Genomic DNA, 13,681 nt, shown 5'->3' with positions numbered 1-13,681 from the left:
GAAAAAATATGCTAGATTGGACAAGTCCCAGAGATCCTGCATCATATTTTGTTATGCCTAGCTTTTTATCTTTTTTTTCTTTATGAATACAATTTAAATGGGAAACATTAAGTACTTCTTCAGACAGATTTATTTATATAGAATTTTGACACATTCACAGATAAAATTTTGTTGATAATGTCACTATTATAATATTCTATAGAAGTACCTAAACTTTTTTATTGAAATAGATTTTTTGGATGTTTTCACTATCCAAACTTTTCCTAAATCTCTATCATCTTCCCACCCAATTAAATTTACACTTTTTCTCAATCAACTAAGAAACAAACAACCTCCCCCTAAAAATCCTAGAATAGGACAAAACAAATAGAAAGAGCAAAAGCAATGGTAAATAAAACACATTCACACACACACACACACACACACACACACAGAGAGAGAGAGAGAGAGAGAGAGAGAGAGAGAGAGAGAGAGAGAGAGAGAGAGAGAGAGAGAGAATTACTAAGAAAAAAAACCCACAAATTGGAAACTAAACTATAAGTCAAAACAAGGACACCGCGAACAGCATTATGGGACAACCTCCAAAAATACCATTGTGTGTTTGTGTTGATCATCTACTTCTAAGGATGGGCCATGCCCTTAAGTGTGGTTTTATACTCAGTAAGGCTCTGTTGGAGAAACTATTTTTTTCTTTGTGAGCAATTATCACTTGGAGATAGATCCTGGGTTAAGAATGGGCACTTATGTTCACTTCCTGCCTCAGCATTGCTACCCCATCTGTCTTATACCTGTGTAGGCTCAGAGCATGCTGCTGCATCTGTGAGTTCTTATGTGTATCAGTTCTGTTTTATCTAGAAGGCTCCGTTTCCTTGGTATCTTCCAGCCACACTGGCTTTTACGTCCCCCTCTCTGCCTCCTCTTCCACAAAGTTCCTGAGCCATGAGGTGAAGGATTTAATGAAGACAACCCATTGAGGACAAAGGATTCCAATGTCTCTCAATTTCTGAATGTTGTCTACTTTCTGTATTTGTTCCCCTTTACTGCAGGAGGAAGCTTCTTTGATGATGTGTCAATTTTATAAAAATGGGTATTGAGGTTCTAAACCTGGGTTCTCGTAATTGAATAAGATGCACTTGGGAAATGAATTTCCCAAGTTCATTTCTCATACATGCTTAACCCGTAAAATATGTGCAGCCCTATGTGTTCCTGCAGGCTCCAGTATGTATTTATGCTGGAATACAGTCATGAACCACATGAACCACAGAACAAGTATTTGGTCAATGAAGGCCTGCTAATATGACTGTGGTCCTTAACACTGAATTGTCCAGTAGGGCCCAATCCAGCTCAGTTTTATTAAGTACTCACTAAAATGCTGTCACAATGACAAAATTGAATACAGCATGCCTTAGGCTGAATCTCTGTCATCAAGTGATGTATGGCTGTATTATATCAAGTCACAAAATTATTCTATAAATAAACCATTCTCAAATCAATTATTGTTCTTAAAATAAATGTGCAAACTTATGAAAAATGTAATTTATCACTTTCTATGTTTTTATCAGCATGAAATAGGGAGGATAAAAAGCAAAGTTTGAGAGATACTACTAGTAAAGTTCTATCTTAAAAAATAGAACTCTGCTTTTTATAACCTATTTCTTAGATATTTCCAGTAAAAATATATCTGATATTTTATTTAATGAGAGAAAGTGCCAATTTCTCCTTAAATTAAATTTACTTTTGCTGGACATGCAATTCTTTCTAGAGAGACTTGTTTTCTTTTTTTTGTTTTTTAGCATTTAAATACACTAGGGGTTAACTCTGGTATCATGATTTTTAATGAATTATCTACATATAATAGTACTGAGTATTTCTTATACATGGTGAGATATTTCTCAAATGATGCTGCCACAAAGTTCTCTCTGCATATGGTTTTAACAATTGTGGACCTTTTTGAGTTAGTTTTACTTATGTTTGCTGATAAATATGTGTTTTGTTTTATTTCAAATATGAGATTATTCCAATTACTTCATCTTCACGAATTGGCCCTTTCCCTTTGAGCTACTTATGCCCTTTTCCTTGTCTCCCTTTCATTTTCAGACAGGGAGAGTCCCTTTGTTCTACTTCCGCCCTTATTCTCCCTTTCTTCTACCTGACCAAGCCTCTTGTTGGATATCTGTAGTGGATCCTTTTGCTTGGGTTTTATATTTTTCCCTCTATATAATCTGTTTCCTTATAAGATAATCAGTCCCTACTGACATTCTGAATACAGTGACATAAAGTTATATTTTATTTAGTCTTACTGTCTTACATTTTCTTTCAGTCTTTCTACATGTTTTAAAATGCTTATTAAAGTTAATAAAGTCTACACCTACTAAGTCAGATGCCAGGAATCCTCAATGTAATTTCTCTTGTTTACTTGTGTCATCCCTGTTTATAACACAAGTTGTTCCTTATACTCCACTTGGTTTTGTTTGGGAAACTAGGCATTTTAAACATATTGGTGGCATCTGTCAACTTAGATTGCTCCCGCATTCCAGCTTTTGCGGATTATTTGTAAAATCACCATTCTAAACTAATTCTCAAAACAGTATATTTCCATATACGTGGCCATCAATGTGATTGTTTCGCTAAATATTATACAATAGCTGAAAAAATTCTCACCAAATAGTAAGTGTTCTTAAAGTGTTCTTATATTCACCAGGTGACTGCCTGTGCCTGTTGACAGGTTCACTGAACATTTATCTAAGCAATTGTGTTTGTTTTTCTTTTGTAAAAGATCTCAAGGCCACTCAAAAGTAAAACTTAAATCAATCTCTGTTCTTAATGGAGCAGTCCTCCTCTTCAACATTCCGTCTGGTTCCCAACAAGTTTTAATAAATGGTGACTTTAGTATTTATATCAAATTTTACCTACAAATCAGTAGATATTTGTCTTTCTAACAAATTCCAGGATGAAAAATAATCTGACCAAGAGTGTTCAAATTCTAATCTAAATCAATCTTCTAGGAACTTAACAGACATCAAATAATGACAGTTCTTTGCAATTGGGAGCATGAGCAATTTTCTTTCTTTCTCTGATTTTCAGTGCCTGCTCAGCTGGTGGATTCAGGTATTTCAGGGATTCCTGAGAGATTAATAGTTGTAAAAAACACAGGATACAAACCTTTCTCTTCTTACAAAACTGAGGGCAATTTTTTTGGTTTTGCTTTTTATAAATGTTCTCTGGGTTATGTCATATCATGGTTTATTTCTAGGCTTTAAAAACACAGATTCTGACAATCTTTTCCAATATTGCTCAGACTTCCATAGAAGAGAAAATTATTAGAGGCCAATATTCTATGACTTTTGTTGACATTATTCCAATAACTTACATTTCACACAGTAATTGCTTATATAATTATAAATTTCACAATCTGTTCAGATTACATTAAAAACTTGTACATTTCTTCCTAAACTCATTTAGACTTTGAACACTGTTTTTACTTAAAATAATATTATCACTTCTATTATCTTGCATATAAATGCCACCTATCAAGAAAAATATAAAGATTTCACACAAATTTTTCCACTTGTAAAACAAAATTTAAAAAATCACTAAATTTCTATAAATTAACATCTCTGTTGTCAGTATTCACAGTTACAAGTTAGCTCTGTCAAAGACAATATGATGCATAAAAACCTACAGTCATCCTAAAAGTAACGAGCATTATTTTACCATCTAGAAAAGAAACTAGTATTATTACAAAGATTGTAATTTTTAAAAAAAAAACAAAGTAACAGAATATTGTTGAAATGTTACTAAGAGCTTGGTCCTTATACAGAGATCTTTGATTTTTATAAAGGAATGGTACAAGAATTAAACTGTGCCTCCCAAAGCTTTCAGTCCTAAGAGTAACTACAACATAATATATATATATATATATATATATATATATATATATATATATATATAGTCACTCAGACATATACTTTCAACACTGTTTTAATAAATTTCCAGTTGAAACGGTGTAAAGATAAAACTAAATTCAAAGGGAATGACACATTTTCTGAGAGCTGTAAATATGTAATTTTAAAATGCATTTTCATCATACATTCAAAAAGGACACTTAATATATTCGTTAAATAAAACATTTTGGGTATATATTCTACAATATAATAGACACACATACATAGTGAGACACATATACATGTATAATAGCAGTTATAGAATTTTAATAGAGCAAAAGGAACAAAATGCAATATAAAAAGGTTAAAAATGACACAATTGATTCAGTTACATTGAGTCATTTCATCTGTCTCAATCATTTTTTAATGTACAGATTCTATCATCTGAACGATATTACTTTTAGCAATGTATGTTGCTATTTGTTGTTTACTCTTTTTTCTTTTTAACTTATTCTTTTGCAGGTCCACCATCCATCTCACAAATAACTCCCATGGAGGATATTGTTCTTTCTTACGAATGGCCAGCCTTAGCTTGGCTTGCTTCTAGTCAGCTTTTTTTGTTCTTTCTTTTCTTTTTATTTATTTATTTATTTATTTTATTTTTTAGTATCATGAGGGCAACTCAGCAAATACTGAATGCTGAAGTCACCTGCACTTATTTTCCATACACTTTTATACCCTGATACAAAAGGGGGGAGAAAGAAGGCAAAAGACTGCTTTAACAGGACACAAAGGACAACCAGAACAGTTACTTGCTTCACTACTTGAGACATAAAGCCATTATTTCCTGAGTAAAGGTATTTGTTTTTTTTTTTATTTATTTATTAAAGATTTCTGTAAGTGAGCTTCAATGGAAGAATGGATGAAGAAAGTATGGAATATATACATATTAGAGTACTACTCAGCAGTAAAAAACAAGGGCTTCTTGAATTTTGCATGCAAATGGACGGAAATAGAAAACGCTATCCTGAGTGAGGTAAGCCAGACTCAAAAGGAGGAACATGGAATGTACTCACTCATATTTGGTTTCTAGCCATAAATAAAGGACATTGAGCCTATAATTAGCGATCCTAGAGAAGCTAAATAAGAAGAAGAACCCAAAGAAAAACATATAGGCATCCTCTAGTCAGCTTTTCTTAGCTTAATTATTCCATCTACGTTTTGTATCTGGGATTTCTTCTTTTCTTACTTCTGTATATCTTACTTTTACTCTTCGTAGCTGGATGTGTGGCTGGTGGCTGGCCCCTGGCATCTTCTCTTGTTCCTTCTTGATTCTCCTTCTTTTCCTCCTATTTATACTCTGCTTGCTATCCCCACCTATACTTTCCTTACCCAGCTAACTGCCTTTCAGTTCTTTATGAGACCAAGCAGATGTTTTAGGTAGGTAAAGTAACACAGCTTCACAGAGTTAAACAAAAGGGACATGAAAGAATGCAATACCTCTTTGTGTCATTAAAAAAAAAGTTTCCACAGTATAAACAAATGTACCATATCTTAAAATAATATCCCACAATTGTATCTATAAGTGCAACTATAATTTGAAACATCAAAGAAATTTGATGTTGCTGAACTGTATAAAGCTAGATGATGTAAGGATTTTTAGCACATAATTAGAAATTTAAAAAGTTAATATAACCTATATAATTTTCTTAAAATAACTTTCTTAGAGAAGGGTTTTCTTAGTTTGCTTCCTGTTGCTGGGATAAACAACATGACCTAAAGCAACATGGGAAGGAAAGAGTTTATTTTGCTAAAATCTGAGGGAACAAAGGGCAGGAGCTCAAATAAGACCAGAGGCAGAGGTCATTGATGACTACAAGGATAGCTAGGCTTGGTTACTTAGCCTATGTAAAGCCACCTGCAGGCAGGTGGCACAGCCAACAGTGGTTGATGCCTTCCCAAAGAAATTAAAATTAAGAAAATGCTCTACAAATGTAGAGAGAGAGAGGCTATTCCCCAATTTCAGCTTACTCTTCCCCAAAACTCCAGCATGTGTCAGGATGACCAAAACTCATCAGAACAAAGAATAATTAATTCAACCATTGTTTTCATTAATCAGAAAATAATCATTGAAATATTTTGGATAATCAGGTTTCTATCACAAGTATTGTTTTAATATTCTCTTGCTTAAAGTTGTTTCAATCCCATGAGAAATAGATATCTCTCTCTCTCTCTCTCTCTCTCTCTCTCTATATATATATATATATATATATATATGATATGTTAAATTAATTGTTTACATGACTATTAAAGTAAGATCAATTAAAACACCTTAAGTATAATTTTGAAGCAAATAACTGAATTGGGAAATTTTTGTCAAGATAATTGAGTATAATGTTGCCTTAAAAATTTTGTCAAACTATTAATGTTGTACATAGTCTTAAAATGGCATTTATTATTCAACTTAATGATTTTGCTTTAATGTATTTCAATAAATAATTTAATAAAACATTAATCATAGAAATATTTTGGTGACATAATCATTTCTGAAGAGTTTACAGTGAAGAAAAATTCAAGATTCAGAAAGAAACTTTTGGATGATGACGGGACTGACAATTTGACCTGCTTTTAGACTGATATGAATGTAACAGAATTTCTTGTTATGATTTCGACTTTTTCTGGAAATGAAATAAAAGATGAGTTGGTCTTTATGTGCATTAACATTGCACACAGACGTAATCAGGTTTCCTCAGCAACTTTCCTGAGGCAGTGGCAAAGCACTGCCTTTCCTAGGTGCTGAAGGAAAATTTCTCTTCATGGAGAAATACTGAGATGAAAACAATGCATCTGGTACTTATGGAAAACCCTTCCCTGTTGGTTAATTTTTTTTTTTTGGTAAGTACTATTTTGAAATTCTTCCATATTCGACCTGATAGAAATAGCCATCTTTTCTTAACAAATATGTCCAAGTAAATTTCAATCTTACTTTTGTAGCCTGAAGGCTATGTACTTAGCTTATGCTTTATGGAAACTTTCATAAGATCTTACCCCATTTTTTGGAAAAGCAATCCATCCAAGGTCCCCCATGACAGTGCGTGAGTCCAATAAATTCACTGTAAATAGAAAAAAGCCACAAACTGAGTATATCCGTATTTCACCCCATTGAGATGTATACCGTGCATATTACTAAGACTAGATTAGGTGTTCTTATGATGAATACAAGGGTGACAAATTATTATTATAATGAGAGGGAACAGTTGTTTTGTAATAAATGAATGGAGAATTGTAACCAAAGCACTTAAACTATTTATAACCCTAAATACAGTTGTTATCAAATAAGAGAAAAAGCACAAATAGGAAGAAATAAATAGTACTAAAAAAAAGTAAAAACTTAGAGTTGACATTAATTTATAGTCTTAAAAGGTATAGCTAAGCTTTTTCTTTTCTCTCAAAAGCTGCTATGAACTGGCAAACATTAGATTAAGTAAAAATAAACATTTTATAAACATATTTAACATTTTCACACTGATAATCAAAACCTTCAATACAAGTTTAAAAGTTTAATTAAAAAACAAATCTATATATTTTTACTCAAAATGAAGAATATAGCAATTCAAAGTTTGTTACTATAGTTCAGAGTACTGTGTATTCCAGATGTCTTCTACTTAGAAACAACGGGGACTTAAAAAGTGGCTCAAGCTGAATTTTTAAGATACGTTATGTCTTGAAGTCATAATATATTTATAAATCCCAGGACTCATATGAATTTCATCATTACAAGGGAATCAACAGATAAGTACACATAGTCACATTGACCAACATATTCTTACACATTGTGTTTGTATTCGGTCATTGGGAAATTAAATCAATTTAAAGGGTAAAGCTAATTACATAATTCAGGTATGGGTATTTTGTTTGTTTGTAACATCTGTTTCTCATAAATTTGTCTAAGCCACAATGTAACTGAACCATTTTAATGGAGCTTGATAGATTGAGCAAAAGAAAAGCCATATGTAATTTCTTGAAACTACCTATAACACATACAGGAGATATAATAAATGTATTATTATATCTGCAAGTGTAAGCTTGAAGTATAAAATCAAAAGAGATAGTTGATATAAGTTTCTGTCCTGTCCGGTCCTGTAGGGATAAGTCCCGCCCCTTAGGGGGCATGCTCGCCTCGGGCTATAAATTTGGTGAGCGTGCTCCCAGCCTCTGCTTCTGCTTTCCTGGTCTCCGCGGGAATGGTGGTTATGTAAGTTTATTTCTCTCTCTCTCTCTCTCTCTCTCTCTCTCTCTCTCTCTCTCTCTCTCTCTCTCTCTCTCTCTCTCAATATATATATATATATATTTACAATCTGTCTGCATTCATTTATGCCGTTACACGGTCCCATAGTCATTCAGTCCCAAATAAATACACAGTAACTGTATTATTTGCAGTGCTGTTTGGCCAATGGCTCAGGCATATTTCTAGCTACTTTCTATAACTTATTCACCCATTTCTATTAATCTTTGTATCGCCACGAGGCTGAGGCTTATTGCTCAGTTCTTATGTCTCTCTCCTTTGGCAGCTACATGGTGTCTGGCCAACTCTGCCTTTTTTCTCTCTGCATTTAGTTTAGTTTTCTTGCCTGCCTAGCCATAGCAGATTCTTTATTAACCAATGGTAGGAAAACTGATTCACAGCATTCAGAGGAGAATCCAACATCAAGAGCTGATAGGCAATTAAATGAATTGTCAGACCTTATCTAGAAAGTAAGAAAATCACTATGAGATAGCAACTAAATTTGGAAATTTGGGTATTTCATTATTTTCTAAAACTTGTGAGCATTTAACATAAAAATTTACTTCACACTAGTAAAATCATCATTTTAACCTAATTTAATCATATGGCTTCATATTGTTTACAGAATTGTTAATTCCTTCAAGGATTGTTGCCTTTGCTGAAAATCAATAATTTAAAGAAGAGAAATTAAATAAATCACAATTATCTTGATCACATAAATCCTGCCAGACAGGACACTGCATCTGTCTCTCCAGTAAGAGCCATGCTCTTCATCTTACTGTGTTGTTAGCCTTTCTTGTCTCCATGGGAATAAGGTTACATTAAACATAAATGTCCTTGTCCTCCTTTCAGTGTATCTGGGACACTAGGGCTCTGTCTAGACATGACTAAATGCCAGGGGAGTGAACACTTAATTGTTATGTTTATTCGTTTTAATGATTCCTTTGGTTCATCTCTGATATTGAGCAGCAGTATGCCTGTGTAGTTGAGATAAACTAGCTCATATAAACAGAGTGTGTTATGTGCTGTAGTCAGTTGGGCTTCAATCTGTAATCCAAAGTGGTGTGCATAGGAATGCCAGGAGTTGATAATCAGCCTTCTAGCAGAGCAGCACTTTTCACTGGGGATGGAAAGGGAGCCTATAATTAAGAGTTTGTACTGTTCTTGCGGGATACATGGATTTTGTTTCCATCACCAGTATCAAGAAGATCATATAAGCCTGGAACCTCAACTCAGCAGATGATACCCATTTCTGGGCTTTGCAAGGACCTACCCTCACATGTACATATTTACAAACACAAATACACACACACACACACACACACACAGAGAGAGAGAGAGAGAGAGAGAGAGAGAGAGAGAGAGAGAGAGAGAGAGAGAGAGACTCACAAATATACATGCAGATAAACAAGAAATTAAACCTTGAAAAAGACCAAAACACCAATTGAAGTGTACACACCTGGCTTAGCTCAAATTGTCAATAGCTGTGTACATTATGAATGAATCATCTTTTCAGTGAGCTGATCCAGAAGGTGTGTCTGAAGCAGCATTCAAAAGCAGTTACTGGGAGTTGAGAAAAGTCAAGCATGTGGCTAACCATTGCCCTCTAAAAGGCCAAGATACCCAAACAATACTTATGATTTCTAAGTTTCATTAATTCCAAGGTTAAGATGCTCTGACATTTATCTATTGATACTACCAAAATTTCTACTTTAATTTTATTTTTATAGTGTTATAGAAAGAATATCCCATAATAGAATTTAACATACTTGAAAGTATTCATTTAAAACAAAATAAATGCTTATATAAGAATATGAATTAATAAAACAGTAGAAGTTTAATTTACATATAGTAGGGCAGTTTACCTTTACCCATGCCTTTCCCTTAAATTATACTTCAAAAATATCAGTGTTAATATGATGGATACTCTTATCTACATTTTAATAGTTTATTAATATTTATGATGGAATATGTGAAAGACACTTTTAATAATGTCGTTAATGCCTCAATTTCTGTACACACACATTTATACATGTATTGTGTATATACACTCACAAAAATTTTAAAGTAGTATTTAAAACAACTGAAATGTAGACAGGGTGCACACAAATGTGAATTTTCAGAAGTTTATTTCCCAGTGACTTTAACAAATTTATTAAAGAGGGGATTGGCAGTAATAGAGTGTAATTTCTAAGTGTCTTCTTTGCTACAATTACAGTAATTAAATTGTTCTGAACAGTATATATGCGTGTTGTAAATTACAATGAATACACAACGAGTATTGATCTTCATTGTACAACTTAATTAAAACTTGTCCGAGAGAAGCCACTAATGAATATAATTAGAGGAAATGTTTGATACCACACTTACTCTGGAAAGCATTAATTAGATATCAGATATTTTGTGGAAAATGTTTTTATTTTGTTATTTATATTTTAAAATGAAACCACACAATGAAACTGAAAAAAGCCTTCAAGGTCATTTTCTCACTCAAGTATTAGTCGTATAATTATGAGGAAGATGGGTTGATGGGTTAGTTAGCAATAAGGAAATTATTTCTTCAGGAGAAATAAGCCCACAGCGATGAACAAGTATGTAATCTACTGCAAATTCTTAGTCAATGTACAAAAGGGAAAACACCTCACTAATATAATGATTTTAAAGTGCTCCTTAAAAGGATTTTTTGTTGTTTGTGTGTGCGTGAGCGTGTGTGTGTGTGTGTGTGTGTGTGTGTGTGTGTGTGTAGCACATGAATATGGGTGTAGTGTCCATGGAGGTCTATAGAGGGCACAAAATCCCACAAAGCTGGAGATATAGGTCATTTCAGACTTGATATGGGTGAAGAGAACTCTGCAAAACTAATATGTGTTCTTAACTGTTGAGCCATCTATCTCTCCAGCAAGCCTGGTAACTTTTTAATCAGTAAATATATAAGTATTAGCCAAAAATAGATTCAGATAAAAACTATTTCTTAATAATTGCAAGTATACTTTAGTTTTATTATTCAATAATCAATTTAAATTATTAATCTCAGTGTTTCATGTAACATGAAAATCTTTTAAATAATTTATTTTCAAAAAAGACAAAGAATTGCAAATTTATTTTTGAAGGGACTAACAGACACTAGGAAAACAATTATCAAAAGAACTATGTTTTAAAAGATTTATTCCTCTTAATGTACTTCATACATTCTAACAACTAGAGATAAATATCAATATTAAAAAACAGTTATGGGGGCCGGGCGGTGGTGGCGCACTCCTTTAATCCCAGCACTTGGGAGGCAGAGGCAGGCAGATCTCTGTGAGTTCGAGACCAGCCTGGTCTACAAGAGCTAGTTCCAGGACAGTCTCCAAAACCACAGAGAAACCCTGTCTCGAAAAACCAAAACCAAAAACAAAAACAAAAAACAAACAAAAAAATAGTTATGGGTTTTTGTTAGATTTTTCTAACATCCATAGTTTGTTAAGTACCATTTGATGGTACTTCATTTTCTCTCACATAGTTAGCATGAATTATTAAGATCACAAAATGTTCTGGAATACTCAGGAAAAATAAAACAATTCAGTCACTGAAGAGTTAAACAACCAATGAATGATGTCTGATATTGTCACCATCCATCTATGGTCAACAAGGCCTGGGGAAAATGTACGATCCTTGAGGATAACAAGGGCAATCCAGTGCAAGAAGACATACTTATACTGTTACTGTTCCTTTCCTTTCATGATTTTCACATTAGCAAACACTTATAATGCCATTTAGACCTCTACTGCTGTGATGGTTTAGGAAAAATGTAAATTAGTAGCAGATAGGACAGCATTCTTTTTCTCTAAGGACACAGACTTAAAATTCCATAGGGTGCAATATATATTTTATGAATGCTTGCTTACTAAGTTCCTTTTACCACTGCATTCAATTACAGCACACATTTAACTAATCTGGGGAAATAGACCCACATGCACAACTAACTGTCCAGTCTTTCTCCATGGCTCCCTTCAGTACAGATGTGATGTTTGACTTTAAGGTTTGACTTTATAGTTTATCAGCTGCTTCAGGGGACACAGAATAGCTAATAAACAAGAGTAGAGAGGACACAGACACATGTTTCTCATTGGAAAATTAAATTTGTAAATTGGGTAAAAGTTTTGTTACTGGTTGAGGGATGTTACATAGTTTTATGATATCTTTGACTTGAAGACAGAAATTCATAGCCACACAGAATCTCATGGAAAATGAGTGGAAGAGGGTTTATTTTTCCTCATTTATTCTCAGAAGCTCATGAGCATAAAAATATAAGCAAATGAGATATTACTCATATGTATAAGATTCTGTGCAACTTAATTATACAATCTCTTTCATACACTTGTTTTAGAATCCCTCCACGATGTTCACCAGGAACAATGCTGTCTTGTAATCCTGTTCCGAACCCCAGCATGGAAACAAGGAGCAAGAAAGCATGACATTGGACATGAAGTCTTAGTGACAGACTATGAGCCCTAATGCTTGTTCCTGAAATCCCACGTATACCTAGACACACTTCACTTAGTGTGACAACTACCACTAAATAGATCAAGTCCATTCTAACCCAGCAGTGATCTCATTACCTAACAAGCATACAGGTGAGTAGTCAGTACTCTTGTTATATTAGTAAAAATATTTCTAAATATACTTATCTACTTTACTTTTAATTTAACTTTTAGTCAGCACTCAAAATAATAGATTTCTTCATGTCATGATCATATATATTTAGTTTCACCTGACACTCATCCCAGAAACACACGGTCCTTTCTCCAGTCCTTCTGTCTCTTACCTCATGTCTACCTTTTCCATACCCAGATATCTCCTTTCCAAATTCCAATCACATGTGTTCTGTGCCCTTCCTAATTTAATGGCCTATTCCAAACTCCCTCCGTCATATACACGCATACATAAAAATCAGAAGCTAAGGTTTACAAATACAATAGAACATGTAGTATTTTTCTTTGTGACCCCTGACTTAACTTGATTAACAGACTTTAAAATAGCATTCGTTTTCTTACAAATGTCATGGGTAAACTTTTTGTGGCTAAATGAAGCACCCTGATGTGTGCGTACCATGATTTCGTTATCCTGTTATATTTTGGAGGACAGCTAGGCTGATACCTTTCCCTGGCAAAGTGGAACAACAATAAACATGGATGTGCAAATATTACTGTGGTAGAGTATAAAGACCTTTTGGGTATGTGCCCAGGAGTGACGGTGGTGTATCATATGGAATCCCTACATTTTAGGTATTATTTTGTTGCTCTTTGCTTGAGAGACACCTCCACACCATTTTCAACTGTGAATACACTTGTATGCACTTCTATCAACAGTGACTAGTTTTCTTCCGTGTACTCCTCCAAACACTGTTGCCATTTAACCAGGATTTATTTGTTTTATTTATTTATTTACTTACTTACTCACTATTAACTGAACAATTTTATTTATTCTTCCAAAGACTAACTATTCAGTTCACCAGTTCATTTATTGATTG

The 13,681-nt window shown here is 33.6% G+C and overlaps 1 protein-coding gene across 12 annotated transcripts in view; it reads right to left on the bottom strand.

Annotated features, from left to right (window-relative positions):
* The window catches only part of Epha5 (EPH receptor A5), a 278,396-nt gene that overhangs the window by 244,099 nt on the left and 20,616 nt on the right, over positions 1 to 13,681 (bottom strand). For all 12 annotated transcript variants that reach the window (XM_075942761.1, XM_075942754.1, XM_075942756.1 and 9 more), the window contains exon 2: positions 6,933 to 6,997. In XM_075942761.1, coding sequence (XP_075798876.1) covers positions 6,933 to 6,997 — 65 coding nt within the window. The remainder of the gene's footprint in view (positions 1 to 6,932; positions 6,998 to 13,681) is intronic.

The sequence above is a fragment of the Microtus pennsylvanicus genome, chromosome 12 (assembly GCF_037038515.1).
Source record: "Microtus pennsylvanicus isolate mMicPen1 chromosome 12, mMicPen1.hap1, whole genome shotgun sequence".
Classification (NCBI taxonomy): domain Eukaryota; kingdom Metazoa; phylum Chordata; class Mammalia; order Rodentia; family Cricetidae; genus Microtus; species Microtus pennsylvanicus.
Note: the sequence above shows the minus strand (reverse complement) of the source record. Positions and strands in the feature narration are given on the sequence as shown.